Source organism: Zonotrichia albicollis, chromosome 16 (genome assembly GCF_047830755.1).
Source record: "Zonotrichia albicollis isolate bZonAlb1 chromosome 16, bZonAlb1.hap1, whole genome shotgun sequence".
NCBI classification, from domain to species: domain Eukaryota; kingdom Metazoa; phylum Chordata; class Aves; order Passeriformes; family Passerellidae; genus Zonotrichia; species Zonotrichia albicollis.
Window position 1 is genome coordinate 5,814,540 of NC_133834.1, and position 14,425 is coordinate 5,828,964.

A 14,425-nucleotide genomic window follows, 5' to 3' on the forward strand; every position below is an offset into this window, starting at 1 on the left:
TGGAGATGAGAGGAGGACAAGGGCTGGAAGTGACTCTGAAGCTGAATCCATCTACACTGTACAAGCAATGAGAACAGCATCAATTTACTGAGCTGCACCTGATCCAAAGTTTGGCAGGAGAGGGATGGATGCAGGCATTTTTCCCTGTGTGGGGTATTTCTGAGAATGCTGCTTGTGAATGTGGGTCTGCCCTGAAAGCTTCTGCAAGTGTGAATAGCAACACTCATCACACTATCTCTGCATTTTCATGCCCTTGCAGATTTACTGGAAGATCTTGGGAAACTGCAGTGTTGGTGGAACAATTTAGTTATATCAAGGAAAAGGATTTTTTTGAAACTTGACAGAAGAAATAAAATTTACCTATTGGAGGTGCACAAGTTTCTTTTGGTGGAAGGAGGCTGCAGGATATTTGCAGGCAGTGAATGTTCACTGAACACTCTGCACTGGAGGGAGGTTTATTTTATTCAGTTAAAATCAAAATCTGTTAACATTTGGCCTTTCCCTGTTCTTTTGGTTTGAACTCAGAAGATATTTTCATATGTTGCTGTAATTTTTTTCCAGAAAAGCAGATACCTTCTCTGTTCCTCTACAAAAGCTTTATGCCACAATAATTTAAGATTTCCTCCAGGTCAGAATATTTGTGCATGTAAAACTCTTTGAAGGTTTAAATAGATTGTAACTGAGTTTTGACATGTATTAGCACGTGTCAGGTACAGCAGTTATTAAGGGTAGAGGAGACAAGGCACATTCCATCTCTCCAGAGACTGACTTGCAGGTGTCCAGATCACTACAGGCCACGAGCGGGCAAAGCCCCTAAAAAAAATCACCCTTTGTTACAACAAGCATTAAAAATGTGTTTTGCCACCCATTTCAGCAATAGGTGAGGAATAAGCTCTAGTTGCTCTTACAAAATTGTGTCCCAGGATTATTACTGGGAAAATTGCCTTTTTATTTCTTCTAATGTAAATATTTTCTGTGCCTCTCTCTCTAAGATTCTGCATTCACACAGAAAATATTTCAAAATTATATTAAAGCATACATTTATATTAAAGCATGATGTACTTTATTCCTGGGTTCTGTCCTGTTCCTCTTCTTTTTATGAGCGGAATATGTCTGCATCTAAACAACTCATAACAGAGAAATTGTTTGATGGATTTTTATTTCTTTTTTTAATCCTTTAATTCCTTTCATTCATATATCAGGAAGGAGTGTGATATGGAAAAGGAAATACTCAGGCCTGGGTACTTTTTAAATCAGAACAGGTTTGAGCAAAGCCAGCTGACTCCCTGTCCTTCTCTTCCCAGGGCACAGCCTCTGTCCTGCAGCGCAGGTCTGACAATGAGGAGTACGTCGAAGTTGGAAGACTCGGTCCATCAGATTATTTTGGTAAGAAAATTCAGCAAAGCATGGTTCAGAAAGACAGGCATGTCTGGGTCAAGTACTTATTGTCTTAATTAGTGTTCCACTCTTACATGCGAGGGGTTATGGGCAGGTCAGCCGCTTCTCTCAGCGATGCTCAGAGATTTCAGGGAAGCTGAATCCATTCCATGGTTTACACCAGTGTAGCTGACAGGAGACAGATCCCGAATCAGCAAAACAGTCTGAAAGCATTTGTTTTCAAAGGCATTTTACACACATGCATTATGCATGTGTAATGCATTTGTACTGTCAGCAGAATTATGTAAAGTGTCTATCAAGAGATACATAAAGGGAGATGTTCTACCAGCAGAGCAACGGGATGGTGGAATATGCACCCTGTGAAAGAGAGGAGGGTGTGTGGCAGTGTGCTGTCTCTGTTTCCAGGTGAGATAGCCTTGCTGCTCAACCGGCCCCGGGCAGCCACGGTGGTGGCACGAGGACCCCTCAAGTGCGTGAAGCTGGACCGGCCCCGCTTCGAGCGAGTGCTCGGCCCCTGCTCCGAGATCCTCAAGAGAAACATTCAGAGATACAACAGCTTCATTTCGCTCACTGTCTAAATGATTCCTCTGGAAAGCTGCCTTCATGTGACCTTGTGCACTTAAAATTTGCTCTGTGCAGCTCCACAGCTTTATGAAGAAAAAAAAAGAAATGTGCATTTTATGTGTATTTTTTTTCTGTTTATGTCACCTAGTGGATGTCAGCTCAAAGTTCATGTATCATGGAAATGGAAGGATAACTATTTGGGTAAGACTAGCTTTGGGGAAGACTGGGGCTCTTTTGGGCTCTTGGCTTGCAGACAAGATTTTTACCTATTGTTGGTTCATATTGGTTAAAACTGTGGGTTCAACTATTTAAAATACATATGAATTTCTGTTTTCTTTATTATCTTTAAAGCTGGTCTTACCTTTTGTCAAGGTTCTTTGATCAAGTGATGTGAAAGATGTCCCTGCTCTTGGCAGGGGATTGGAAGTCAGTGGCCTTTCAGGTCCCTTCCAACCCAAACCAGTCTGCGATTCCTTGATATCTCTGCCTGTCACTTCTAAAAGACTTTTCACTGGTTACAGACTGGGGGGTTCCAAAATCCCATGGAATAAGTGGCAGTCTCATTGATGAGATGCAATTTAAAGGGGAAGGTTGGAGGAAGCTTTTGATCATTCCAGCAAGCCAGGGAAAAGTAAAGCTTTTGAGTGATTTTTTTTGTGGCTTAAATATAGGGTCCATATTCCTCCATGTCACAACCCCTTTTGGGTCTGCTTTGTAGGATATGCTCAGGCAAACAGCCTGCTCCAGTCTTCTGGGTGAAGAGGTCAAGGGACAATGTTTTGTAAGAATTCAAATGGAGCCTTTAGGACCTAAGTTACTTGTCCTCAGCTTTTTTAAAATGAGGGTTTACATTAGAGTCCTTAGGAGTCCAGTGGGGGCTTCTCTGCTGAATTAAGTTGGCTTCAAAACTCAGCAGAATGTCCTCAGCCACTTCTCTGAGCATTACATGAAATGCTGAAGAGATAGTGCCAGGTGCACTTCAGGGACAAATACAGCAGCTTGTTTTTAATAAGATCCACTTAATGAAATTCAAATGCCTTTCTTCTAGTATATGACTAAATTTTAGATTTTTTTTAAATTTTCTGAAAGCCAAATAAGTGCTTCAAAATGCTGCTTCTCCTCCAAAGGTATTGTGTAACAAAGAGCACCAGGATCCTGGAGCCCAGGTCCCTCCAGGGGCCTCATGGCCTTGCTGGCAGTCATTGCTGCCCTGCCTACTCATGGGGCTCCTCCTGAATGGAGCTTTTTGCAGATCTCTCAAGGCTGGGGATCTGCACAGCCCTCAAGGATGGGATCATTGGGACTATGATTTGCAAAGCTTTACCTTTGCAGGTAAACTTGTTGTTGCCAGCAGCAAAGCTCTGCATCTCAGCCATGCTAAACAGCACTGCCTGCCCTTCAGCTGGGCCAAAAACTCCATTTCTTCTTTACAATAACGTTCTTCTGAGTAAATACAAGCTTTCTGTACCTTTGACATACCAAAGGTTAAGCAGTGAAAATGGCACCAATCTCCCTTTTGAAACTAGAGATGTAGCTGAACTTGGCTATATGGCTAAAATGAGTCCTACTGACACACAATTGCTTTCTTTCGAATTAACAAATGCTAATTGAACACGTTCCTGTTGACTCCCACCAAGGGCCCAATATTCAAGTAGCTGCCTGCAGTGGTTCTCACAGAGCTAAAAAGCTTCTCAGCTTCATGCTCTTCTCATCACTTAAAGGTGCTTAATTTATTTTAGCATAATTTCAGTGGTCCTGTTAGTGTATATTCGTTGCTGCTATTTATTATGGTTATGTTATGCTTCTTGCACGTGTTATTAAATATGACCACTCACAGTTTCCAACCTTGCAATTTTTATCACGTACATTTATATAGGCAGACCTATTCTATATAGATATGTCAATGTATACGCATTTGGTTATCTGCTGCACTGTTTTTGTATTCTCTTGTGCAATTTTTAAAAGAAATATTTTTTAAATGTTATGAGTCACTCAAGTATGTTCTTTTATCTGTAGCATTTCTGTTGTGTTGGTAAAAAAATTGTGAGTGTTTCGCATAATATGCAGGACACATCTCTTGTCAAATACCAAGTATTAGCCTCATTGTTTAGAAGTTACTTGAGCACACAGACACACTGCAGATTCTTTGCTTTAAACCTTTACAGCTCATGGAAAATACATTTGAATTATGGTTCTGTTATAAGCAATCTCAAGAGAAATGTAACTGTCTAACACCAGGATTCCTGTGCTTTAAGTGGAACAAAATCATATTCAGTGACATTTTGAAGATAATTGTAATATTTGCAGTGGATGATGGGACAGGATTATGGTATGAATAAAATTCTTCTACGTTATAAGTGGCCATTGTGGGTTTATTGCTAATGGAAGTTTGTGTGAGTAGATGTCATGTTCCAGTTAAAATCTGTATATCATCAAGACTTTGAGCTCTACTGAAAATAATCAGATGCAAAGGGACAAAAAATAGACCAAGATTCCCAGTGCTATATATAGTAATGGAAACCAAACTGGTTTTGTGGAGGATTAGCATGAAGGAAAAAAAATCATCTGTTTAAATGTAACCATATATGTCTACATAAAGAAATAGGGGTCCGATGTGTCTCTTGGGCCTTCCTGTTGTTGTGCAGGTGCCAGCTGTGAAACCTTCAGGACTGATGCTGAGCCTGTTGTATGGCCTGGGGTACACCTGGGGAAAAACAGGTTCTTTCCTTCTTAGATACCACTGATCCTCCTTTTCCCCAGTATCACAGGCAAAGCCCATGGTCCCAACCACACCAAGGATCTGTCCCAGTCGTCCTCTCAACTTTTGGGCACATACATGGATTTTTAGAACCGTGCCTTTCCTGGGACTGGAGCACAGCCCCATTTTTGGCACCAGGGATGTACTGCTCTGCTTCCATGGCTTGTGTTCATGCCATGGGCTGGCCAGGAACTACACCAAGGACAAACTTCTCAGAGAAGGCAGAGCCTCCAAAGAAACCACCTGTACCTCATGCATCAAGGTGCAGACATGGGTTAGAACTGGAGAGCATGGCTTCTGGGTGATGAGGTGTTCCATGTGTTGTTAGTGTCACCCCACCTACCAGAGCTCTGGGCGGCCACTTCAGTAGGTGTGTTATGGTCCAAGTTTGGCTCCAGAGCTAGAGCTGCCACCCCAGAGCAGAGGGCAGGGCCAGTGGCTCACTCCCTGCTGCTTCTGTGTGGTGGCCCCTGCACAGAAATCTTGGGTGGCTCCCGACATCCAAGGGCTGTGCAGCTTTCCGTTTTTGGAGTGTGTTATTTTTTCCCCCCTTTGCTTCCCCCCGCCTTTTCAGGAGGGAAGGACTGGTCTTTCCAGAGAATTACTCACATTATGCAGTAATCAAAAGTGACCGCTCTCTCTGAGGTCCTTCCAGATGGACATTACCAGCCCACGCTCCCCAGAAATGAACATCTCACCCTCATTGACATTCCTTTTTTGGTTGGTTTTAATTGTATCACAGCCATTTCAGGACTCCTGAAACAAAAGAAAATACTTCTTTTTTTTTTTCAATAGAAACTAATTGCACCTCAGGTTTTTACAAGGCCATGCGGCTGACCAGGCTTTGGTGTGTGTATCACATTACTCTGGCTGACTCAGGCACTCCCACTGCTTCGTGGCACTAAAGTGGTGCTAAAGTGGTGCCAAAGTCATGGAGTCACTGTGAACCCTGTGAATCCTTCCTTGATCATCAAGAAACCACAGGTTGACACCATGTTACCTGTTCAGGTGTTGGTGGGACACAAGAGCTGTTGGAGAACCAAGTAACTCCAGCTGGTTATTGGCTGCTGGGCTGTTTGTCTTGTAGTCAGTGGTCTTTGGAAGTGGAGTCACCACATAAAGTTTTAAGTCTTAAATGGTGCATAAATCCTTTCACTGTGCTATTTATGAGAGAAGTGTCCATTCTTTGCTCTCAGTTCTGTAGAACAAAGAGGATATTATCCTGTGCAGCAAGAACACCATGATGACCTCCTCAAAGAGTAGGTGACTGAGAACCAACCAGCTTAAAGTCTCATAGTTGATATTCCAAAGACCAGTTCACAATGTAGAGACCAAATTATTCCCTCTCACATTGCCAGACATGTTTTTGTAACTTGCTTCCAATGATTTGGCAACTCTGACTGGAGCTTCAAGTGCACACGACTGCTCAGAAACTCGTAAGAGCATTTCCAGCCAGAGTCACTTCTGTAGGTCCCTCTTCCCTCTGGAGAAAGAGAGCATATTTGGATAGAAGCATATGTACAGCCTTGAAAATCTGATGTTACGGGAATACGTTGGCTTGGATGCTCCTCCTCCTCCAGGGATTTCTCTGTGGCTCTTTGCTGCTCTGCAGAGTTGTATCTGGGATGCAGCACTCCACAGCAAGCTGGCCTTTTCTCTCAAAACACTGCCTGGCCGAAGGAGCTGGCATCTGCAGCCATCTGGTATTTTTCTGAAGGCTGAGGATGTTTTTTGTGCTTGATCAGGCTCCAATACCAGAGTGATTCTTCTGATGTCTAAAAATCTGGATTGAGTTTGTAGAAAAGAGGCTGCACTTTGCCTGGGTAAGGAAAGCAAAGCATGAGCGTCTCCTTGGGCTGTTCTGACTCCTATCTCAGATGTACGAGGGTAACTTTTCCCTTCTGAGTGTGTCAGCTCCTCCCCAGCTGTGCTTTAATTCTTGTTTTTAAGTCATTCTCTGCACAAGTATCACAGACAGCCTCCACAGCCCAGACCAGCTGCAGCATACTTCCCATGCTCCTGTGCTTCAGCAATTTGAAGTGTGCAGTGTTCCCTTTAAAAAGCCGTGAGATCCTATAGAGGAAAAAAATAATCATTTTACCCAAGAAGAGTGCTCCTATTCCAGTATAAACTGCCTCCAAACGTGGAACAGTGGCGTGCCATGTTGCTGCATGGGCCAGCGGTGCTGAATGAATTGGCAGATGCTGTGCTGCTGTGTGATCTCTGGGAGCTGGGCTGTGAGAACGCTGCTCCTCTGCTCATAGCTTTGGTTCAAAGCTGAGAGAGCTGTTTTGCCAACAAAGTGCCCCCCACCCAAGCCCTGATGGGATAAATGGAGCCTTGTGCTGCCAAGATTGACTGGGTGCATTCACCTTACCCTTGGTGGGTGCTGACAGCCTCCACTCTTCCCAGAGCTGGCAGTTGGAAACAGGATGTATAGACTGATGATGAGGTAGGGAATTTCTCACCACTGCCTGCTGTTACTGGCGCTCTGGATGTTCATACTGCTGGCTCCAGGGAAATCAAGCCTTTCTGGGAAATGGCTACTCCCTATCCTCTTTATACAGAAAATGTATTGTTATTATTTGAAAGCACTTTTGTATTGCCCTTAGACTACAAGCATGGTGATTGTTCCATTAGAAGACATCATGGTGCATAGCAGTGAAATACGACGTACAGTACCATGCAGTATGTATTTTCCAGATAAACTGGGAAAACAGTGAAATGGATCTGCAAAGTGGGGGTACAATAGCTGCTTTGCATTCCTCCACATGTGTGGAATTCATGTGCACTACAGAGTGACTCTGTTTCTTTCCCATGTGCTTACGATGATCGGATGATCCGTTGTATTTTCTATCCGGTTTCATTTTCTCCGTTGTGTTTGTGGGCCAAACACAAAGTCACAGCGGCTTCAGATTGAACGTGGCAATGAATTAGTGCTGGCTAAACCCTCCCACCATTTATTTCCACTGTGGTGGTGAGAGGGAGCAGATTCAGCAGCTGAAAAACACAAGAGATTGTTTCTCCTCATCAACCAGGGGCAGCTCAAGCTGCTTGCCAAATAGAAGGAGTTGGCTGAGCTTGCAGGCTCTGGGTGGTTTGATTGAGACTTCCCAGCCCCAGGTGCATCTCCTGCACACCCCACCCTGCCTGGGGAGCTGAGTGCCGTGGGAGCAGGGAGATGTGTCACTGCTCACAGTTTATCTTGCGTAAGGGTGACTCTGGAAATTGCTGCCAGAAGGGAATCTGCATCTCTCAGTGCCAGCTCCTGCAGAGATGGAAAAGCCTGTGTTGGCCCTGCCTGGAGGAAGGAGTTGTGCCCCTGTGCATGGTTCATATGGCTGTTGGTGAGACAGAAGGTGTCTGAGAAAGCAACAGAGCTGCTCCCCAGTCTGGAAAGCCTGTAAGTCACTGCTAACGGCCACCACAAGCACCAAAAACTCTTCTCCATGGGCCAAATTCCCATGAGATGGCAGGATGGTTCATATCCCTGACACATATCCAGTAAAGCATCACACCCTCTCCCATTGCTTTGCATGTCTGGCTCCTAGCCCAGGATCTAGCTTTTAAAGAATAACATGACCAGCAAGAAGGGCTTTTTAAACCTTGGGTTTGCAGAGAGCAGGAGAAGGTACCAAAATGGGCAGAAGAACACGAGAACCAGCCAACAAAGGCACCCTTGTGCAGGCGGGGAGAAGCAGCAGAACCTGTGTCCGGATGAAAGCTGCCCTATCAAAATAGCCATAAACAAACCCGCCTCCTCTGCTACAGAAAAGCTGTTGTGCCAGGAGCATATTAAATTGTATATGCTTTTTCTCAAGGCAAAAGAATTGCAGCAGTGATGGCAGCTGTGTGTGCTGGAGCCGAGCCACCGTATTCAACTCGTGAAGGCCTTGCTGAGGACGGGGTGGGGGAAGGACTGTGGATGAATGTATTATTCAGAGGGACCCACACTGAAATTATCTGCCGGCACTGGGGATGTGTGAAAGGGGAGGAAATGACTGCCCCCACACCAAAGGCTGATGTGTTTGCCAGAGGGTCACTCAGGTGATGGGCCAGGTCCCCTCCAAGACTGGGAGCCACAGTCCTGCCAGTGTTGCTCTTTATTGGGGGGTGGGGGACGCACAAGGTGTGTTTTGCCTTCCCCAGGATTCCCTGGAGAGATTCCAGGTCTCAATGTCCAGAAGCAGATCTGGGCTGCAGCCACTGCTCAAACCTGGTTGAAGGCAGGAGATGCCCAACCTTCCCAGTGCAGGAGGCAGGAGATTTAAAATCACTGTTGGGCAGGGAGCCACAGGCAACCTCATCCTCCACCTGGCTGGTCCCAGGAGTGGTGGGTAAATAAATTGGCCTCATACCCACAGGGTGGCTTGTTTCAGCCCCATTTTCTCCCAGCAGGGCTGTTCCCTGCCTGGCTCCTGCCAATGTCCTGGAGAGACAGGATGCAGAGAGCTCAGGACTCACCCATGCTGCAGCCATCACCTGGTATCCCATGAGGCTACCTCTGTGTGAGCATCCCTACACCAGGAACAAGGGCTTGGAGACATTCTCCAACCTCTAAATAATGGTGAAAGCCACAGAATGGGATTTCATCACTATTCACATCCTCTCTGCCATGTGCTAGCTGAGTGTCCCAGACAAGCTTGTTGCTTGGTTGGCTGGAGGAAGCTCTCTGCTGCCCAGGCTTTACCTTTCACTCACTGGGCTATTAGGGATCCAAGCCTGGACCTTACAGCCCAGAGGAGGCACACCTGTCCCATGGATGTCCCCATCACCAGAGACCTTCTGTGAAGTACAGTGAGTATCTAAAATCTTTTTCCACCCTGAGCTGCAGCTCCCTGTTAACAAAGGTGAGTTGGGACTAAAGGGTATGGGATGCTTTCCTTATTAACCCAGGAGCATGCTAAGTAAAGGCACCTCCTGTAGATCTCCCTAGGAGAGAGTGAAATAAAACAGAATAAATTCAGAAAGGATGACTTCTGTGCAGACACCGTGCAGGTGCCTCATCAAAGATCAGTTTATCCCCAGGCAATAGAGTTCAAAAGCTGCAGCAAGGAAATGGGATAGAAGGGCCTGACACTCATCTCAGCTTAAATTCAGTCACGGCAGCTGTCCCGTTCTCTAAGGCAGGAGGGGAAATTTATTGCTCTTCTGCAATGTGAGCAATGCTGTGAGCACCCACAAGGTAAATGCCCTTTTGTGCCTGAATCCCTTCCCTATCTGAAGTCACTGCACAGACAGGGCTAACATGATTCAGTGAAAGAAAACCCATTTCAGTTGCTTTTTAAGCAGATTACAGCAGATTAGCTGACTAATCTATATGGAATCCTCTCTAACAATTTCAAACTGTAAACAAATCCATCCACTATTGCATTGCACATAAATATTTACTGTGGATTATACGAAGATTAGCTTCAAATGATATTTGCAACAATGGTTTTATTTTGTGGCTTGCTACCTTCAGTGATGTAAAACCTTAGGAAATAAATATGCCTCCCACAAACTGAATTTAAGGCCTGTCAGCTGTACAATGGCATGTACACAAGCAGAAACTGAGCACAGTGTTGATGACAGATGAAGGAAGAGAATAACAAAAGCTACTGGTTCCAAATAAAAACACCTGGGTTTATCATAACATGGAAGTAATGTCCTTCCTAGAGAATGTGACTTGGTGTTAGTAGCTGACACCTCACTGCTACTCACAGTTGGTTTTCCAGCTGCAGAAAAGAGCTGAGCAAGGTTTGCAAGCAAAGGGGGTTTGAGGGGTGTTGTTGGCATCCTGGGACATCACCCTCCTGGGGGCGGACCTGGCCCTGGTGGCTGCTGAGAAGCCACACAGCCTTTGTGATGAAGGTGTTCCTCTTCCTGAAGACCTGGGGTTCTCATTGTATCTCCAGCCATGTGGAGGAACCTCAGAAGCACCAGACCAATGCTGCAGAGCTGCTGCTCACTCAGTGAGGTTCCTACAATCACAGTGATTGCTGGTGTGAAGGAGGGGGCTGCCCAGAGCACCTCTTCCTTCCAAAAAATTCCAGGCCAGAGGCCACTGCTGAAGAGCCACAGGCAAAAGCCAAGGCAGAGCTGTGCTTGGCAGCACATCATGCTCTGAATGGGGCGTTCCAGGGGCAGCCAGCAGCAGCCCCTGTGGGGCTGTGCCCGGGGCTGCTCAGGCTGACTGGCTCAGGTCCTGCTGCTCCTTGCACAGCACTTGCTTGGGACATGGGGAATGTTGTGTCTACCAGGCCAGTGAAGGAATGCTCAGTTTATAAGACAATAGCTTTTTAGGAAGCCAGAAGAAGTTAAACAGCCTTCCCAGAAGGAAGATTGTCCCTTTCCACCCTTTGTATAATTAGGGCAGCTTCATGCTCCTGTAAAGAGATGATCTGTTTAATATAAGAGGTTTCCAAAGTCTTAGCAAATGAGTATCTGAGAACTGGCTTCTGATGTGGTTTATGTTCTTTTTGATAGATTTAGGTTATGGGAATGTTGGTTACAGAGGCAGTGAGTGATTCATGCTGAAACCATCCGTGTGCTGTCTGATCCATGCTGTCCACCCGAAGGTAAAGGGAGACTGTGGCCTGTGCTGTGTTAATGCCTGCAGTTTGAGCTGCTCAGTGTAAGTTATAATTGCAGAAAAATTACTGCAGCAAAGAAAAAGGTTTGTGTTTTGCAGAGAGAGGTAATTCTTCCCAGAACAACATTTCCATAGCAAGCTGGGGTCTGACAGTGATGCCTCAGGACCTCAAACTGCTGTGCTCCGTGTAAGGAGTTGTACTGGCACCTTAGGAAAAGCAGGTCTCCCTGGAGACTCTCTGGCTGCTGCTTGTCAAGCACAAAGCAACACAGACCCGAGCTGATTGCTCTGTGCTGCCCACCTTGGAGTGGTCTTGGAAAACATCATTTCCCCCCTGACTGTGGCTTTGTCTCAGCAGTACTTTCAGGATTCAAGTCCTTGAGTAGATGGCAGAAAGAAGCAGGGGGAGAAATACCACTCTCCTTTACATTTATTTCCTGCAGTCAAGCTTTTGTAAATCCTGTCTCCATCTGAAGAACATCAAGCAAGTAAAGGGGCAGAGGGTGGGCTCTGAAAAACCTCAAAGGGGAGCTGCCCTGAAGCCAAATGTGCTCCCTGGAGTCCAAGTCCCATCATGGACCCTCTTTGCCTGGCTGGGGCTGGGCCTTGCTGCTGCCCAGGCTGCCAGCTGAAAAACCACTTCCAGAAGAATCTCAGTGCCACAACATGAGACCATGGAAACTTTCTATGAGCATGGAAAGTTGAACGGGCAAAGTCAGGGCAGTAATGAAGTGGTCACTGCCATGCAGCTGCCTTGAAACACATCTCTGTGCTGCCTCCTGGCACAGGGGCATGAATGGAGAGAAGCAAAGATACTCCTCATCTAAATTCATGGATTCCCATTCCACTTGCGTAACTTCTCCAGGACTTGTGTGAGAGCAGGGTGAGGCCACAAGCCAAGAGCTTTGCAGCATCACATACCTTTGTTGCCATGTAATAAGCAGAAGACTTGAGGATACTAGTTTTGTTTGCAGGCTTTCCCCTTTTATTGCTCATGTTCCAGCTGTACACAAATCCAGAGGAAAAGTTTGCATCATTGTTATATCACATTTGTAGGTGAATTATGGGGGTTCCTTGCCCACTTACTCTCTGTAATGTTAAGATAAATTCAGAGTCTCTGGAGCAGTGAATTGTGGAGGCATCAGGAAAGCCCTAGGAGGCTGTGAGCACCAGAGCAGCAGCTCCAGCTCACTGAGCTCTTTTGGGGGTGCTGAACACCCAGCAGGGCTGTGCTGGACAGGCTGGAGTGGCTCCATAAGGGGCTGTGTGTCCCTCCCAGCCCCACCTCTGTTTTCACAGAATCATGGGCACACAAGGATCACTGAGCCCAGCTCCTGACTCCACACCAAACAACCCAAAAATTCCACCCTACTCCCAGGAATGTTCTCCAAACACTTGAACTTGGTCAGGCTTGGCGCTGTGACCACTTCCCTGGAGGGCCTGTCCCAGTGTTCAACCACCCTCTAGGTGAAGAAACAACCTTTTCCTCATATCCACCCCAAACCCCCCTGACACAGCTTTGTGCCACTTTGCAGCTGGGGTTAATTCACACACCCCAACCTACTGCAGATGCTTCCCCCTGTGTCAGGGAGGGAGAACAGCTGCAGCACGAGGAGGGACAGGTTTCTGTCACATTCAGCATCCCTTTTTTATGGCAGGCTGGTGGCCTTGGCTGAAGGCCGGCCCTCAGGATAACCAGGCCCAGACGAGGCCTCCCCGGCCTGGCGGATCCGGGCCAAGGAGCAGCGCCGGCAGCTCCTGCCCGAGATAAGGCAGCGTGCTTTCAGGATTTATTGCCTTTATCCCCCTGTACTGCCAGCCTGAATGTTTCAATTATCTTCTTCTGCGGTGGCATTTCCCTAACAAGCAGCGTTATTTTGTTGCTGCTGTTTCGGCCGGGACAGATGGGGCCTTGTTTTCCAAACATGACACACATGCATTGAAAAGCAAGCGGGCCATGGCAAAGCATATTTGGTCTGCCTTGGTGGTTTGAAAGGTTATTATCTGACCCTGGGCTCATCACCTCAGCCCCATAAATCTAGCAAAGGGGCCATTCTTAGCCCTTTAGAAATGCATCCGGTTTCCTCTGCTGTAGACTCATAATTTCATTGCTGACCCTACCCAGTAATTCCGCTAATTCATTCACTCAGAGTTTCTTAGAAGTTAGTCCACTCCCCAGCTTGACTCTCTTGAGGCAAATTCAGCCTTGGGCAACTTCACCCATAGCTGGGGTTAACATCAGCACCAGCTTTAGCCCATGGATCTTCCATTTTGGTGGAGGCAGCATCTCAAATTGCATATTGGCATCAGATGGTTGTTTTTGAGATCTCACATAGCTCCAAGTCCTCTCTGATGCTGCATGTGCTGATAACGAGCTGTGTTAGCTAATCCCCCATCAGGATTCATAATGTCAGGAGAAAAACCTGGTAGAAAAAATGTTCATCACAGTTTGTTCTGCAGCACAAAAGGTCATTCTGGCTGAATAGTTTGTCAGAAATTTTACATTTGGTGTGAATATTTATCAGGGAAAATTGTGAGTTTCTACTCTGTGACAATCAGAATATTTCAGTTTTCAACAGCTACCAACTGTCCACTGCACCAAAGTGTAAGGTGAGATGCAAACACAAAAGACCACTTTCTCCAAAAATGCTCATGAAAAGTGCTTCCAGCAGCTCTTCTTGTGACCCTGAGCTATCTATTACCTGCTGAAACCCCTCCAGACAGTCTGTAGTCCAGCACAGCACCCCCATGTCTCCAGCTCCCCCAGGCAGCACACAGATATCCACAGGGCACAGCCAGAGTGGTGTTAACTGGGGGAGGATTATCTGTATCTGGATTCCACACAGTGATGTACAAAATTAGATTGTTAAAGGGAAGAAAAACAGAAATATAAACTGATGAGAGCTTGCCTTATGTTGCTGCCAAATATGATCCTTTTGCATTAGGAGATTAACTTGAAAAAGTTCTGGCCTCTGCTTTTTAATCCATTTTACATCCCACCCATCACTACAGGCGAGGCTGTTGGCAGACCTGGAGGTGTGTCTGAAGCGATGGGACCAGTGAGTGTCCTCAGAAGGGATGTGTGTCATGTGGGGTCCTGGAAAAACTCCATCACCTTTCCACTGATCAGG

General features: G+C 46.2%; 1 protein-coding gene across 2 annotated transcripts in view; it reads left to right on the forward strand.

Annotated features, from left to right (window-relative positions):
* The window catches only part of PRKAR1B (protein kinase cAMP-dependent type I regulatory subunit beta), a 93,140-nt gene extending 88,817 nt beyond the window's left edge, over window positions 1–4,323 (forward strand). For both annotated transcript variants that reach the window (XM_074553209.1, XM_074553210.1), the window contains 2 exons: window positions 1,305–1,386; window positions 1,804–4,323. In XM_074553209.1, coding sequence (XP_074409310.1) covers window positions 1,305–1,386; window positions 1,804–1,976 — 255 coding nt within the window. In that variant the 3' untranslated portion in view covers window positions 1,977–4,323. The remainder of the gene's footprint in view (window positions 1–1,304; window positions 1,387–1,803) is intronic.
* Window positions 4,324–14,425: the final 10,102 nt, after the last annotated feature.